Consider the following 14,964-nt stretch of genomic DNA (forward strand, 5'->3'; position numbering starts at 1 on the left):
GGAAAAGACATCTTTCAGATACTGGGAAGAACATGAAATAAAAGGCTTGAAATTGGAACTGTAATGCGATTTGAGATGCTAAGAGAAAACGTCTCTGATGCCTGATAGACTGCTCGTTGCCTTGAAGGGCAAGGCGACGAGGAGAAGGAGGAGTTTTAATACACTTCAAGCTATATTTTACTGAATTAAGGCAGCCAGAGGAAATTATCATTGTCACATCCGGGCTATTAGCATGTTAACACCCACATGCTACACTTCAAACATATGATTTGTCTCCCACCATGGCAGTAAAGAAACACTTTCAGATCACACAGATCTGTTGTGACGCTTTGTGGTATTTAGTTGATCTCAACCCCCAACAGCAACTCCTGTTTTTGCCAATGAGAGGAATATTTGAAATTCTAGTAATTCACACGTGAAAAAGAAGAGAAATTCTGCCTAATGTATATGAATGGGGGCCATGGCGTTGGGTGTTTCACGCCACGGGCTCTGACAGGGACTTAAGTGAATGTGTCGTCAACTTACATTGAAATTCATACTGTATCCCCGGCTGAAGCTGAGCCCATTTTCTCTAGTGTGTTTTAGCCATGAGCCATACAATAGGCAGGGACCTGTCTAATGAGGCAGGAGGAAAAAATAATACGAGGTAAATCCTTAAACTCTGCATATTCAATAGCCGGCTTCAGAACTCAGTGAGAATTGCTTTTGTTCAAGTTTTGGAGTGATGGGAGGGAGAGAACAAAAAGAGAAATACTGAGAGAATGACGGAAATGGGCTGTGACAACGTCAGCTTTGGTCTGGTCATACTGCGCAGTCAACGACTGAATATTGGGGAAGTAGAGAAAGAAAGAACGGTGGGTTCAAACAGACAGGGAGGTGGTTGCAAGATTGGTTGAAGACGGTTCACAACCCTGAATGTTGCTGGGTCACATCTTGATCTGCAAAATCTGTGCAGGCAAGCTCTCCGCTCCATTTGAGCACTGGGTGCCCAGCGAGACCTTCCTTCTGTTTTCAGTGAGTCAGCAGCTCAGCGACAAAGCAGCTAATGGCACGCTGCCTCAAGCACTTTGACTTCTGAGACCCCTCAAGAAACTCACCCGTCTCCCCTCTTTTGTTCATCTTTTGAAGTATTGCAAGTTTGGTGAGTGGTACAAATGATTTTCACTCATTTTCACTTACAAAACGTGTACTTCACTTTGTAGCCTTCATGTCGTTCCTGCTGTGAGAGCTCTTGATGCCCAAGTGTTCAAATTTTCATTTCAGCCACAGTAAAAGAGCCATTGGCTTTAAGCTAATCAGCATGTAATCACTGGCAGCGTTTTGCTCGAACGAAAACTAGTATGGATGAAACCCGCTTCATGACCTTAATCGATTTAATCTTAACTTCAGGATGCTTTTTTTTCCCAACATGCCTTTTTCAGTCCTGTGATTTCTATTTTTCAACCTCTACCCTCTGTCAAATCAAGTATTTGCAAACAGTGATGTGTCACACAGCTATCGACCTGAGCTGAAATGTACAACATATACATACATTAGGTTCTGTTTTTTAATTTGTGCTTAATATCAACTTGTGCAATCAAACAGCAGTCAAGAAAAGATCAACTGCCTGTGTCTGTGCACCGTTTATTATATGTATTCACAAACACACATATCGACAAGCTCATTTACAGTTTGAAAGCAGCTGCTGCATGCATACTCATGTAGCCTGGAATACCTGAATATTTGCTTTAGTGTCCCTACTTGTCACTTTGAAAGCCACAGACTGCAGCTCCTGTCCTGCCTGGTTATTTACTGCCCTCTAGTGGTTGAAGTCCTTTCTGAAATGATAAAACTACTCCTCAGGCTGTCCTGCAAGCGAAAGCAGACAATGGTTATGGTTGAGGTTATTGTAGGCATTTGTCTCATACTCTCTAATGAGATAATGTCTGGGTACAAATTGAGTCCAGATGTTACTGGTGAACATCCTTTTGTGAGCATTTATATGCTGTTTTCACTCCTCAGTAAAAAATGGCCACAAGATTCACCTGGCTGCAGGGATCTTCTGCCACAGCGCTACTGAACCTTTCCACTGGTGTCAGAGGTCAAGGACACCGGACTGAGAGGGCACGGAATTGTTGCATCCAAGGGGCTCGGTTGTCAGACGTGCATGATGCGATAAATGGACACATTATAAACTAAGGGGACGAGTATCATATCAACAACTGCCTTTAAAACTACACACATTCCCTCATTATACTAACTATTCCCACTGGAAAGAGACTCCAGGAGGAACCAAAAGGTCCTTATCTCGCAAGGAATTTAAGATTTATTACATTTATTTAACTTTCCGACTGGTGGTCGAGCTCACAGAGCAGCTTGTTCAACAGGTAGCATGGGCGCTCACACTGAGGCTTTGACAAATACTGAAGTGATAAGTGCTCTACAGCGATCAAGCCAAGACTCCAAGTATTAGTCGCGCTATTTTAGTTGTGCGTTTATCTCTGACCATGGAGACTGACAGCGGTGGCTGTCAGTCTGTAGCGCTACCGGCAGGTAGAAGGTTCAGTGTCGTACTGTGTATCTTGGTGTGTGAGTGTGTCTGAGAATGTGTTATCAGATGGGCACTTAACCAACGTGAGTGTCTGAGTGGGTAAATGAAACATTGTAAAGTGCTTTGGCTGAAGTAAAAAAACGCTAAACTGCAGCCATTCACTGAAAGCATCTGAGCGGCCTTGGTAGGCCTGCATGAAAGAGTCCCTACCTATAATGACTAATAATTGGCAGTCACATCAAGCAAATTGTTATCGAGTAAATGCTCAGGTGAGAACATTTTTATGTGAACACTCGATCTTTAAAGAGGGGATGCAGAACCAGCATAGCGGACACAACTCTGTGCGAGCACCAGATATTCTGAATAACAATGCCATTATATTAGATTCCAAGCTGAATTATATTGTGCCTGTTTTACTCATTACTCGTACTTGATTTTCAGTTTATTGCAGTAATAAAATACAGGACAAACAGGGGCTGCACCACAGGGTTCTTTTTGGGACCATTGTTATTCACTAGCTGGCGAAAGGAATGAGAGGGGAAAAGGACTAAAATCGACCTTGATTAGTTTTTTTTTTAAATGCCATACGTGATACAACAGCACCCTCTGCTGGTCAGGCAGTTTTGGCACAGAACAATAAAAATGTTGACTAAGGAAGTCATTACTGACATTCTAGATAAAACAAACACATATAAATTAATTATTTAAAACATAAGTACGTGGTGCTTCAGAAAATATATTTCCAAAATAGCTGAATCTAACTTTTTATGTCTTCAACTAAATGATGTAATTTGCACTAAATGCAATCTCCTGCCTCTAAACTTATCATCTTTTGGTGCATTATATATACACATCACTTTCACATCCCAAAATCTCCCCCTTTTTTCGCTCTGGAAGAACATTAAGTTAATATTTAGATTGGTTTACATGGCTCTTGTGAGTGAGTCCATGTCCACATGGAGACAGAACAGGAATCATTTTAAAACGTTTTCTGTAAACACGGAATCGTCTCCGGAAACGCGTGTGTACATGCAAAACCACTGAAAAGTACGTAATATGTTGGCGGGGTTGGGGCTCCGGAGTCACTGGTGCTGGAAAGATGTGAACACAGAAACACAAAACTCGTCCTCTGATTTGAGCCCTCTGGAACTGCTTTTCAAAATATCCAACATCACACACATAGATTCACCGAAAGTTGTCTCTGGGTAGACATGACCCGAGAGGGCACGGAAACAGTTCACCAAACATGTCATGTACTTTTGTAGCTCAGCAAGAAAATCCAGTAAACATGCAGATTGGTTAAAGCATCTTTTATATACTGAGCTCAACATTGTAACAACCTAAAGTTTGGTCAGATAGAAGAGCATCATCGTTAGATCGTATTCGTCATGTTTCATGTGGCAGATGTTTCTCTTTTACAAATAAAGGTCGATGTGCTGATACCAGTCTAAACGTGAATGGACCACACTCTGTCAACTCCAGTGAAAATCTGTCCTGTCGTCAGCCACCATGCAGTTACTGTCCAGTATGCAGCATCCATGGTCACACTGATGCTTCCACTTCTGGAAAGAACTGACATTCATACTTAATCAGCCGGAGACCGGGCAAGTTGTTTCCCACTAAGTGTTCACACCACAGCAGCCAGAGGCCAGTTCTTGTTCTCCTCTGCAAACAGTCACCGTGTTCCTTTGAGACAAGAACAAGCGAATCTGGCCCCACAATGGACGTCAGTGCAGTGATCGTAGCAGCCCTTGACACGGTGACTGGGATTCACTTCACCATGTAGGCCGCCACTTCCTTCTCCAGACTCTGGGCGAAGCGGTGGTTGAGGAAGAGGAGTTGTCCTTGAGGAAGGAGGCGGCTGAGCAGAAAGTCGATGCGGTGGCTCTTTAGCAGAACCTGTGGAGTAAATGTTGTTATACCATGGTCACTGTGAATACTCCTTTCTGATTGGCTGGCAGCGGTGCGTTACAACCGTTTTATGCACACGTAGTCCGGCTCACGTTTGACTTTTCTAACATCCATCCACAGAACATTTTGAATGGTGACAGTACTTGACAATGAAACTGAGTATTTGTTGGGTGTTCTCACCTCACTTCCCGGCCCCAGCATGTGCAAGTGCTCCAAGCAGTGACGGGTCAGATTGCGCAAGGTTCCCTCAGCCAACAGAAGGTTCTCATGAGGTTCGCAGACCAGCACGAAGCCCAAACTCTGGACGCCCAGCCACAGTGCACTCATCTCTTCAGAGAAGGGGTCTCCAGACCTCAGACGCACAACCCCACTGTCAGCCTCCTGCAGGGCCAAGGCCTCCTCACCTGGAACCATCTCTACCAGCAGCCGCCCAGACGCCTCCCGACACAGAGAGACAGCGCTGTGGACCTGCCTGAGCCAGAGAGGGACCAGGTAACCAGCTACCTCCTGGAGAGGACATTCACGTTCACATTCACGTTCACGTTCACACTGCTGCGTTGTTTAGAGGGCGGATGGACGAATTCTGCTCTCCACTCCTGGCACCACGACCCTTGGATAAAGAGCCTTGGGTGAGGCATCAACCCTTCACTGAAACTCTCCAGACTCACCAACTGTTCATTGTTGAAATGTTGAAATGAAGGAAAATAGCTGATTTTTTCAGTTCAAACTTCGTGTAACTGACAGAAATCAAACCAAATGTCTTTAGAGTTTCATGCTTGAAGGAACTTTATCAGTAAACCGTAAAATGTGGAACATTTTTGCAGTTTTCCTTGTTTCAGGATGTACAAACTGAACTCAGAAGAAGACCAGGACATACGTGTTGTCCCCGCGCATTGTGTGAACTTTAAAATGTTTGACACCACCAGTGGTTGGGTTTTTATTCTGCTCCAGCTCCCGCAACACACCAGAGCAGTCGCTGTATGACGTCACTAACAAATGGAGACATACGTCTATTTATCAGAGGTTGGTTGGAAACGGTCCTACCTCGCCACCACAGACACTTTCTCCGCCGAGAGCAGTCGCCTTTCCTCCGGGCTCAGCTGTCGGTGCTCGGCGGCCTCGTCCGGACCAAAGACTCGGGAATAAAGCACCCTGCTGTCCCCAGGACCGAGAGCACCGACCGAACAAACAGTGTGGATCAAGAAACAGTGAACCATGTTGTTAAATGTGGACGTAATGCTCCGCGAGCTGTGGCTCTGGTTCACTTCCGGGTTGGTCAGCTGACTCAGCTGCGGTGCGATTGTTCTACCACGAGATGGCGCTGGCGCACAGGGTCACTTGGATCGTTGTTTTAATTCCCGTAGACGTAGTAATACTGTTGATAGGATTCACAAATATGAAACAAAATTAGTAGCAGTAGTAGCAGGAGTAATAGTATTGTCATATGTGTGGTGACACGGGGAGCTGGAAAATAAAGAGCGTTGACCAGAAGTAATTTTGCCCGATATTCTTTTGGAGATAATTTACATAATTATTATTATTATTATTATTATTGGAACACATATTCAGTTCACCAAAAGATTTTGCAGACGTTATTTGTATTCAAAGTTTACATTGGACACGAATGAACAAGAATGGCTCACAAAAGTTGGAAGTGGACTCTGTTCATGGACTTTTTGTATCCACCAATGTGCACATCGGCTCGGGCACTTATAATGCAATAATGGCATATTTTCATTGTCAGACCAGGGAAGTCAACATACATTTTACGGACTAGAGTGACCTCATTTAAACTGGATGTAGTCACACTACTTCAGATGGAAAGAGAGAGGCAAAGTGTGTTTTTTGAGGCTGCAGAGTGGACAACAGTATGTATGAGATGGGTGTGTATCAGCTCTCAGCAGACAGAGACAGCTGCGGAACCAACAGCTGCTGCTGGACACATGTTCACTCTGAGAGGTCCTTTGCTCTGTGGGAGACAGTTGTGACGGCGGGAGAAGAAGGAAGAAAGATACATTCATGCAGCTTTATTAAGTTTCCCTCCACTGTCCTGCTGACCTACCCTGGGTGTCAGTTTGGTTTGAAATGTGCTGGGGACAGAGACGTTGAGTCCAATGTCATCATGGTTTCATCAATTTTTAAGTGTTTTTTTAGTGAGTTTAGCTGACTGAATCTTTATTTACAACAAATTATATGAAATAGATGATCTGTGACAGAGATAGAGATCTATGACAACCCACGTGTGCAGAAAATGCCACACGTTGAAGCAAATTAGAACTATGAACAGGGTCTGGACTGATCTAGAGATGGTTGAACGGGTTCAAATTAGCCTCGATTGACATAACTAAATTTATCATGCAAAGATGATCTGCTGTTTTGTTCTTATCAGAGACCAGCGTAAGAAGACTAATTCCCTCCACACTTCCTTATTTTTTACACACCACACCCACCCCTTGTATTCAGTGTCCTGGTTTTCACACTTGACCTTAAACAAATGAAACTTTAAAGATATTAAACTAAACTTAGCAAACCAAACTGATGTATGAATCGGAGACTGAAGCCAGTGGGAAAGTTTCAAGCCGAGGGACATGAACAGTGTAAGAAAGCTTGAGCATTTCTGATCTACAAGTCACATTTTCCTCTGATGACACAGACCAGCTGAATGAGAACAACAGGATGTGGCTGAAGAGGACAGGCTGCCAGATACATACGCCAGTGATTGAGAAGGGATAGGAAGTCATGACTAAAATATATTTTCTTGTGCTCTGCATTATTTGCAGGGGAAATGAAACCACCTCAGGTTTCAGACTCACAGAAATCCTTAGAAGCAACTTTCAACACCAGCCCATCAGGAAGCCATGCTTCTTGTTGTCTCTACCCATGTTTTGTTGTTTGGACCTTGTTTCACCCTTGTCAGACTGAAGAGTCGACTGGTCCTGGGAGGTTGTTTGCTGTTCTCACTAACATCAGTGACAGCTAACAAATTCATTTTCTGACAACCTGTTACCTCACACATTTTAGCACAAATCTCTCCGTCCCTCACAACAGTTGGAGCCTGCCTTGACTTGTGTCTTCCAGAGCCTGTTGAGGTTGTTTCAATGTTCACGTCTAGACTGATGTTAGTTTTAAAACCGATAATCAGATTCACTGATTATCTGAGTTATACTGCATTGAAAAGGTAAAATCATTTTCCAAAACCATACCTGTTGCAGATAAGATTAAACTTTTGACAAAAATGACATTATTGCCTGCTGAAAGTAGTTAATTCTCCAAGATGTTTGCAGTATATTTTATCGAATATTCAGATTCTCAAAAGTCAAATGATGTTGAGATCCACTCTCCCGAACACTGCTCCAAAGATGAGTGTACGGGTTACGAGTCAAGTCTACATTTTATGGTTTTGTTGCATTATTTCTAGATCCAACCCGTTCCAGAGAGCTGCTTTAGTGAAAAACCTGTTAGTGAAAACAGAATACAAAATTGCGTCCTCATTTTTGGGTGAGTTAGTGTTGCCAAATGGGAAATGTATGATTATCACACACAGGAGGAGGGTAATTCTTGTACACTCATGAGAACCAAAACAACAGTAGTGATGTGTCCTTCCATGTCGAGGCTTGGAAGCTTGAGTCAAATACACAATCAGCATTTCCGAACAAGAGCGTGAAGTACCACTAAAGAGAATCCTGACATCTGCATATGCAGTATAGAGAGAACAGGCAGGGAGAGAGTCCTGTTTTCCTGTCTGATGTTTGTTGAATTGATGAGCCGCACAAGTCAGTCCGCATGCAGTGATTTACTTTGAAATCGACCAGTTGGCATTCGGTGCTTAATCGCACTCTTCCAGTGTAAAGCCGGGAGTTGGAGCAGTATTTCCTGTGAACCTCTTCTTCAAAGCTTCTTCGACGCACATAAAGACAAGTGGTTGATGACATGACGCAGTAACTGCTTCGGTCGCCTGAGTAACTGGTACAACCAGACGTTCACGGAATGATTGAAGTATCACACATTTGGCTTTCTGAAGGATTATTGATCGTACAGAGGGCCAAACTATTGTACAAATACAATATTGGGCACCTGCCAACGCTGGTGTACTCAAGCTTGCTTTCAAATTCAGTGTATAGCGGTGGATGTAGTATTGAGTGTTCAAACAACTGGAAAAACAAAAAGTTGTGTCAGCAGTAATAAGGTTTTAACTGAATTAAAGCCCGTCAGAGAACAATCCAGTAGGACATTTAAATGCACGTTGGATCTTTATTACAGCAGCTCCCCCATGAACCCTCACCATAATTCATACCACCTCATTCAATAACACACACTGCAAACGGGACCAGGTTTCAATGGTAAAAATTAGGGATTGAAAGCAAAACAACACGTAAAAGCACTTGTACATAATTCCGCTCACACTTGCTGACCTGCAGCATTGGAAAAATCTCACTGCAAAGTTAACAGGTAGTTTGTTTGCTTTGGTATCTTCTGATCAAAAAAAAAAAAAAGTATTGCAACTGATCAGGAAGAACAAATACAATCAATCCCACATTTTCACAGAGTGTCATTAAAATGTGATCAGTATATTTTGGGACACAATTAAAACTAATTAGGTCTAACTATGGGGCAGGGGGGGGGCAAAAACAAAACACGCACGTAATGATGTAAAAAGTATAATAAAGCACTAGTAGACTGAATTAAGTGCTTCAATAAGGTGGTACATCAAAATAAAAGACAATCATCCAGTGAGGAGACAGACAAACTTGGCAGTGTTTGACACTCCTGACCTGGCAGTGAACAACAAAAAGTAAAATAGGCAGAAGGTCCAAGTGGTTTTAAAATGATCACATTGCTTCAACTAAATCTGGTCATGGGTTTAATCCCCCCCCCCATAATTTTTAATAAATATCCAACTTTGCTACTGTTAAATGAATTGTGGGGACAATAAAAACCCCTATTGCTGTCAACATCCTCCTCGTCGGCGGGGCAAGGGCTCACGCTCAGAGGTCGGGATCGGCCCAGTCACAGGGAGGCAGTGAGTTTGAGAGGCAGATCTGAAGAGTCAGGAGGGCACTCACAGCTTCTTCAGACGACTGTACATGTCTCTTTTGCTGCGCTCACCGGCCCAAGTGCGACTCTTGAGGCGAAACTTTTTCAGGTCCTCTTTGAAATCCTCGTGGTGCATGGGCCGGTAGGACTGAGGATCACACTGAGACTGCACAGGGACACAACGAAAGGAGTTCAGCACGCTGAGTCATCGCTGTGGTGGGATGCTGGGCGGACGGGATCGGCACTGTTCATTTACCAACCCTTCATAGTTTCAAACCATTTCCTGATAAGTCAGAAGTGGTTGAAAAGTGCCTCTGCATAGAGCTGGGGAGTGGCTGACTGGGACACAGGATGGTGCCAAACACTTTTTTTAGTTATGTCGCACCATCTTCCATTACACACCAAGTGTCTGATGTTCAGTCCACCCGATAAAACCAAAGACACTCGACTACACACTAGACGACACGTTGCACTTTAATCCATTTAAACCTTCCATGCGCTCTGTCAAATATGGCTTTTTGTGATCAGATCAAAGAAAGTAAAGCAAAAGGAGAAGACAACTCACCTGGAAATGAGGGAAGAAGTCTTTGTAGCCACCCTTTAAGATATAGAGCTCTGGGTAGTGGAGGTTGGGATACTCATTCATGGCACGGTCTTGCTCCCTGACGTAGCGACACATACGAGGCCCACGCTCTGACGAGAACTCACAGTGGAAGATGATGACTACACGCTTGTCTGTACAGGATGGGGCAATCGGTGTCTCCAGTAAAAACCCATGCAACTGATCCTCCTGATGCAGGTTCAGAGCACCCTGAGAGAAACAATCTGTGGTCAGATACATGCAAGAGCAACATTTGTTGTACGCGGTTCAAGAATGTAGCTCACCTTGATGTGACCTCCATCAAACTCATAGGGGTAACGGCAGTCGATGACAATGACACGGTCAACTACATGATTAAACTGGCCTGTCAGAGCTGCCACCAACTGACAAAGGAAAAAAAAAACAAGAATCCTTGTTGAAAACACTGTATTCTTCATGTTGGGCCGAATACTGAAAAGACAGGAAAAACTTCACGCTGAAATCACCCACTCACCATGTCCGCGGTGATGTATTTCAGGTCTTGATGTTTTCCCTCCACCGTTGGCAGTACAAAAGGCTGCAGGGGAGGGGGGCATGTGGGATTAAATTGGGAAGGTGTGGAGAAACACTTCACACACATCAGTCGTCCTTACCTTGGTAAAGTCTCCTATTAGCTCATTGGACCCATCCTCACGGTCCAACAGCTTCTCAATGTCCGGCTGACAGAAGGACGTGAACCTCTGGAGCTGTGAACAACCCTGGATGGTGAGAGAGCATCAGATGATATGACGACATCTGCATGAAGTAAAGGACTGGTATTCCAGAGATGAGAACTCACCATCCTCGGGGATTCAGGATCTTGTTCCAGAGTGGTGACCTGTGTTCCAGCCAGGCTGCGCCGTCTCTTCACCTTGACCGGCGTGTTGTCATCTCTGGGGCAGTCGGGACGTTTCACAGAGAGGCGGGACACCGGACTGGGCATGGAGGGGGAGCGGAACAGATTTCGCGGCCGGCAGCGAATCACTCGCTGATGGTGCAGGAAAACTCGTTGACATTTGTTGGCCTTTACTCAGCACGCACAACTAGCGTGGATTCTTGAATATTTCCTATGCTAAAGATGTAGAATAACATGACAGACAATTAATGGAGAAACTTACAGAATCATCTACGCCGTCAGCCACCAGCGGGGCTGTGAGCAGACTGGCTATTCCCATCGGCATGTCAGAGTTGTTCTGCAAGTGACAAGTTCATACCTGAGTAAGAATGTTTTGTAAGCTAATACAGATAAGGGAGCTCAGGCTTTAAACTGCAGATACTTTATTCTATTTGATCACCATCAATCTGTTTGCTAAATGTTAAATAAGTACAAGGGCCTCACATCCATGTTGTCATCTTGTACTTCCAAAAAGCCATCATCATCATCATCTAGAGAGGAGGTGAGGGAGGACTGCCTGAGGAACATGGGGCTGGAGTCATGGAAGTCAAGCTGCTGCACTGGAGGAGGTGAAGAAAGCTGTAAGGAGGAAAACAAAGGGTTGGCATTTCTCTCAAATCAAGTATGACGCTTCTCTACAGAGCCAGCAAAATAAACCAGGACTGCGTAAAGAGATTGATTTAAGTACATTTATTAATAATATACAGTTATAAATAACGCTTTAGAGCATCATCCCCACACAACGTATCACGCTCTAAAGATAAATGATAATACAGCAAATAAAAAAAGATTCTTTAAATGTTCACATACCATGAGGTCTGGTGCAGAGATGGGGCGGCGGGAAAAGGCATCCTTTGTGTGTCCACTGTTAAAAGAACGCACACGACTCCGTGACACTGGCTTGGTGGGCTTTTTGAATTCAAAGCCCTCCTGGGGGGAAAATAAAACATAAATACAACATATTTGTAAAAAGGGAATCCTACACCTGTCCGCACACATTTCATGACACCTAATTAAAAAGCCTTCTCTCCCTCTCTGGGATCAGTAAACATTCTAGCAGGGACTTAATTTGACCGTGTTGAAACAATAATTCAGATTCAATGTCAAACCTTTGCCATCTCATTTCAGTGCAGAGCCAAATGTCTTACTGACCTCGGGTACGTTCTCTTTGTCACATTGAGATGTCGGGGAGGCAGTGACTTGGGAGTGTTTTTGGCCAAATATTCCATAGCGATGAGATTCTGATTCCTGACCCTTCAGGGACGGGCTGAAACACTGCAGATGGAGCTGGATATAAACAATGAGCACATCAGTGAAGGCTTAGCAACTGCAAACTTCTAAAAACTGCAGCAAAATGATCATCATGATTGAGGTTTGAGGCGTTGGTTAGACTGAAAGCATGCAACTATGATGAATCTGCTTACTGGCAAAGAGTTGATTCTTCGAATTGGCATCCTCCTGTAATTGGCAGAAAGTAGAGGATGACTGTGTAGTCAATCAACAGGCAGACAGGTGGTTTGGGCAGTACAACACTCAACAACTGTGTTCAAATTAGTCTAGGGAAATAAAACGGCAATTCGTGATTTTAGACTTAACTGAAAAGCAACTTACTCATTGACAATCCTGCTGGACTGCTGAATGGCCTTTTCAAATACACAACTGGAAAAAAACAGGAAAAATTGGAACAGGCCTTTAGAACAAGAATCATTGTTGGGAAGTCACAGCCAATTAAAACCCAGTTCATACTAATCAGAGACTGGACTGTGGAATGGGTGCCCTACAGAAAGTTGGGTGAATGCAGAGGTGGTCTCTGCATTGGAGTGATGCCCACCTGTATGCTAAACAAGTAGAGATCAGCGTGTATAAAGGGCTGGAGAGGGTATGCAGAGATCAGCTAATCTACCATATGCCTGCTAGAGCCAACGCCACCAACCCATTTTCTGCTAGGGCCTTTTGTTTGTTGAGGGGGGAGCGTGGCTCATTCAATGCAAACCACAGAAAGGGAGGGCAGTCGTCCTCTGGGGTGCCCTCTTTTCAATAGCCCAGACGCAGAAAAAACTCCAGCCCTCCTTTCCCTATTGAAATAACAGCGCATAGGAAGAGTGTGCCAAAAACCAGAGGGGGGTGGGGTATCATTAAACCCAAGCGTAGGGTAATGTCCTTCCCCCACCTGGAAAGCTCCCAGCAATCGAACAGCTGTAAAAGGAAGTGAATGAGGTGACCAAATGCTGCTGCAAAGGAACGTGCACATCAGCAAGCAGCAGATGTCTGCAGACTCGCCCATCTGAGGAGAACAAGGGCCACCCAAGATCAGCAGACAATAAGTTGGTCAAGATAACGTTTTGGTTTCATCCAGACCAGGGTGAGTAAGGGTGAGCTGAAGTAATTTCAATAAAGGAAACCAGTATAAAGATGCTGGATTTTTGCTATTTGCTAAACGGATCTCTAAATAACTAACACTGGTCCATGAACCTTGACAACAGTGACTTTTTCACTTGAATCCATAGAAACAAAGAAAGTTAATCTCACTGTCCTTAGCAGCTAATCTGTAAAAAATGTGTGACGTCTTAATTTCCAAACCAACGGTAGAAACAATAATCCCACAGATGAGATACTTTGCTTAGCTCATCTGAACCCAAGCGCAGGGTGGAGGTGGGGGATGGATGTGTGGATGGGTGGATAAGCAGTGGGGGTTAATTACAGAAGACAAGAGTGACGAGGACAGTGCAACTTACGTGTCCTCAATTTCAACAGCGTCCATGGGGCTTGGAAGATCCATGCCGAGGCCTTGAGGGAGAGATATAAACTGCAAATCAATATAGGCCCCAGGTGGAAACACAGGATGAAAAACTGACAACCAGCCTAAAGCTATTTCATGCACAAATCTAACTGAATAGCAAAATAGCCACACAGCTGTTAATCAATAAATCAAGCAATAGCGATAATTATATCATAAGTGTTAGAGCAGGGGCCATGAATGTAACATGAGGACTTAAACTGCCATCAGTCGCATTGGTGTCAATCAACAGAGACGATAAGATTGTGTAGATGCTCACCAGCATCAGATGAGACGTCAGAGGCAAAGGAGGGAACCTTCTCAAGAGTTGGCTTTCTCTTTGGTGTATCACACTGACTGTATGGAAAAAGATGAAGTGGAAAATAAGTGATGTGAACGCTGAACACACTTCCAGCACGATGGTTTGCACAAATTAATTGCGTTTTGTGCAACAGCATTTTGATAACAATAGTATACACAGACTGCATTAAACTTTAATACCTTCCGAGTCCTGCTAAATTGTCCATGTCCAGTGCCAAATTGGTGATAGGAGAGAGCACGGTGGAGGGTCCGGGGGAGAACAGATTTCTGCAGTGCGGCGACTTGGTGTTCAGGTCCAGGTGTGAGGAAGAGGAAAGTCCGGGGATGTCATCGGGCCTTCTTTTCAGGCCGTTACGAGCGGGACTGGTGGCTCCGAATACATCTACTGGCTCCATGTTTATTCTGTCCGATTTGAGAAAATCCCCCAAAAGAAATTGTGCTGCGGCAGGTTTGGTCAGAATTTCGGTTCGGGGAGTGCCAATTAGCAAGACGGATTTCAAGCTAACCCGGGAGCTAGGAAGCTAGCTAGCTGCATAAGTTAACACAACATGTCTAATCAAATGACCCGAAACATCGCCTGGAAGTGATTCGGTAGATCCGTGCAGCGAAAAAAGTGGATTCAGTCTTGCAAAATGTCTAAAGCCACATAACTATTGTGTGCCAGAATGCTGTGGCTCTGTGTCCCTCTCCCCCCCCACGACCCCTGTTGAAATGACACTAGAACTGCGTGTATTTATGTTCAAAATAGAGTCTCCGGAGCGGTAACGCATCAGCCAATCAGCACCGCTGCTACATCCAACTGACCAATCAGAGCATCCGAAGACCCATCTCTGTGGGTTTTCTCACCGGATGGAGGAGAAGAAGGAGGATGTGACACA

General features: G+C 44.3%; 2 protein-coding genes across 2 annotated transcripts; both read right to left on the bottom strand.

The window, feature by feature from the left end:
* Nucleotides 1–4,300: 4,300 nt before the first annotated feature.
* Nucleotides 4,301–5,658, bottom strand: AP5S1 (adaptor related protein complex 5 subunit sigma 1). Its single transcript, XM_078624502.1, has 3 exons — nt 5,486–5,658; nt 4,622–4,913; nt 4,301–4,429 (listed from the first exon to the last, which is right to left on the bottom strand). Exons 1-3 carry the CDS (start codon nt 5,656–5,658, stop codon nt 4,301–4,303), a joined length of 594 nt encoding a protein of 197 aa, XP_078480628.1.
* Nucleotides 5,659–9,500: 3,842 nt separating this feature from the next.
* On the bottom strand, nt 9,501–14,481 carry LOC144742004 (M-phase inducer phosphatase 1-like). Its single transcript, XM_078624501.1, has 15 exons — nt 14,267–14,481; nt 14,046–14,122; nt 13,725–13,776; nt 12,601–12,648; nt 12,414–12,447; nt 12,142–12,276; nt 11,800–11,919; nt 11,434–11,568; nt 11,213–11,287; nt 10,894–11,082; nt 10,709–10,813; nt 10,570–10,632; nt 10,361–10,459; nt 10,041–10,286; nt 9,501–9,641 (listed from the first exon to the last, which is right to left on the bottom strand). Exons 1-15 carry the CDS (start codon nt 14,479–14,481, stop codon nt 9,501–9,503), a joined length of 1,734 nt encoding a protein of 577 aa, XP_078480627.1.
* Between the last annotated feature and the right edge of the window lie 483 nt (nt 14,482–14,964).

Source organism: Lampetra planeri, unplaced genomic scaffold, assembly GCF_965212315.1.
Source record: "Lampetra planeri unplaced genomic scaffold, kcLamPlan1.2.h2 scaffold_808, whole genome shotgun sequence".
NCBI classification, from domain to species: Eukaryota; Metazoa; Chordata; class Hyperoartia; order Petromyzontiformes; family Petromyzontidae; genus Lampetra; species Lampetra planeri.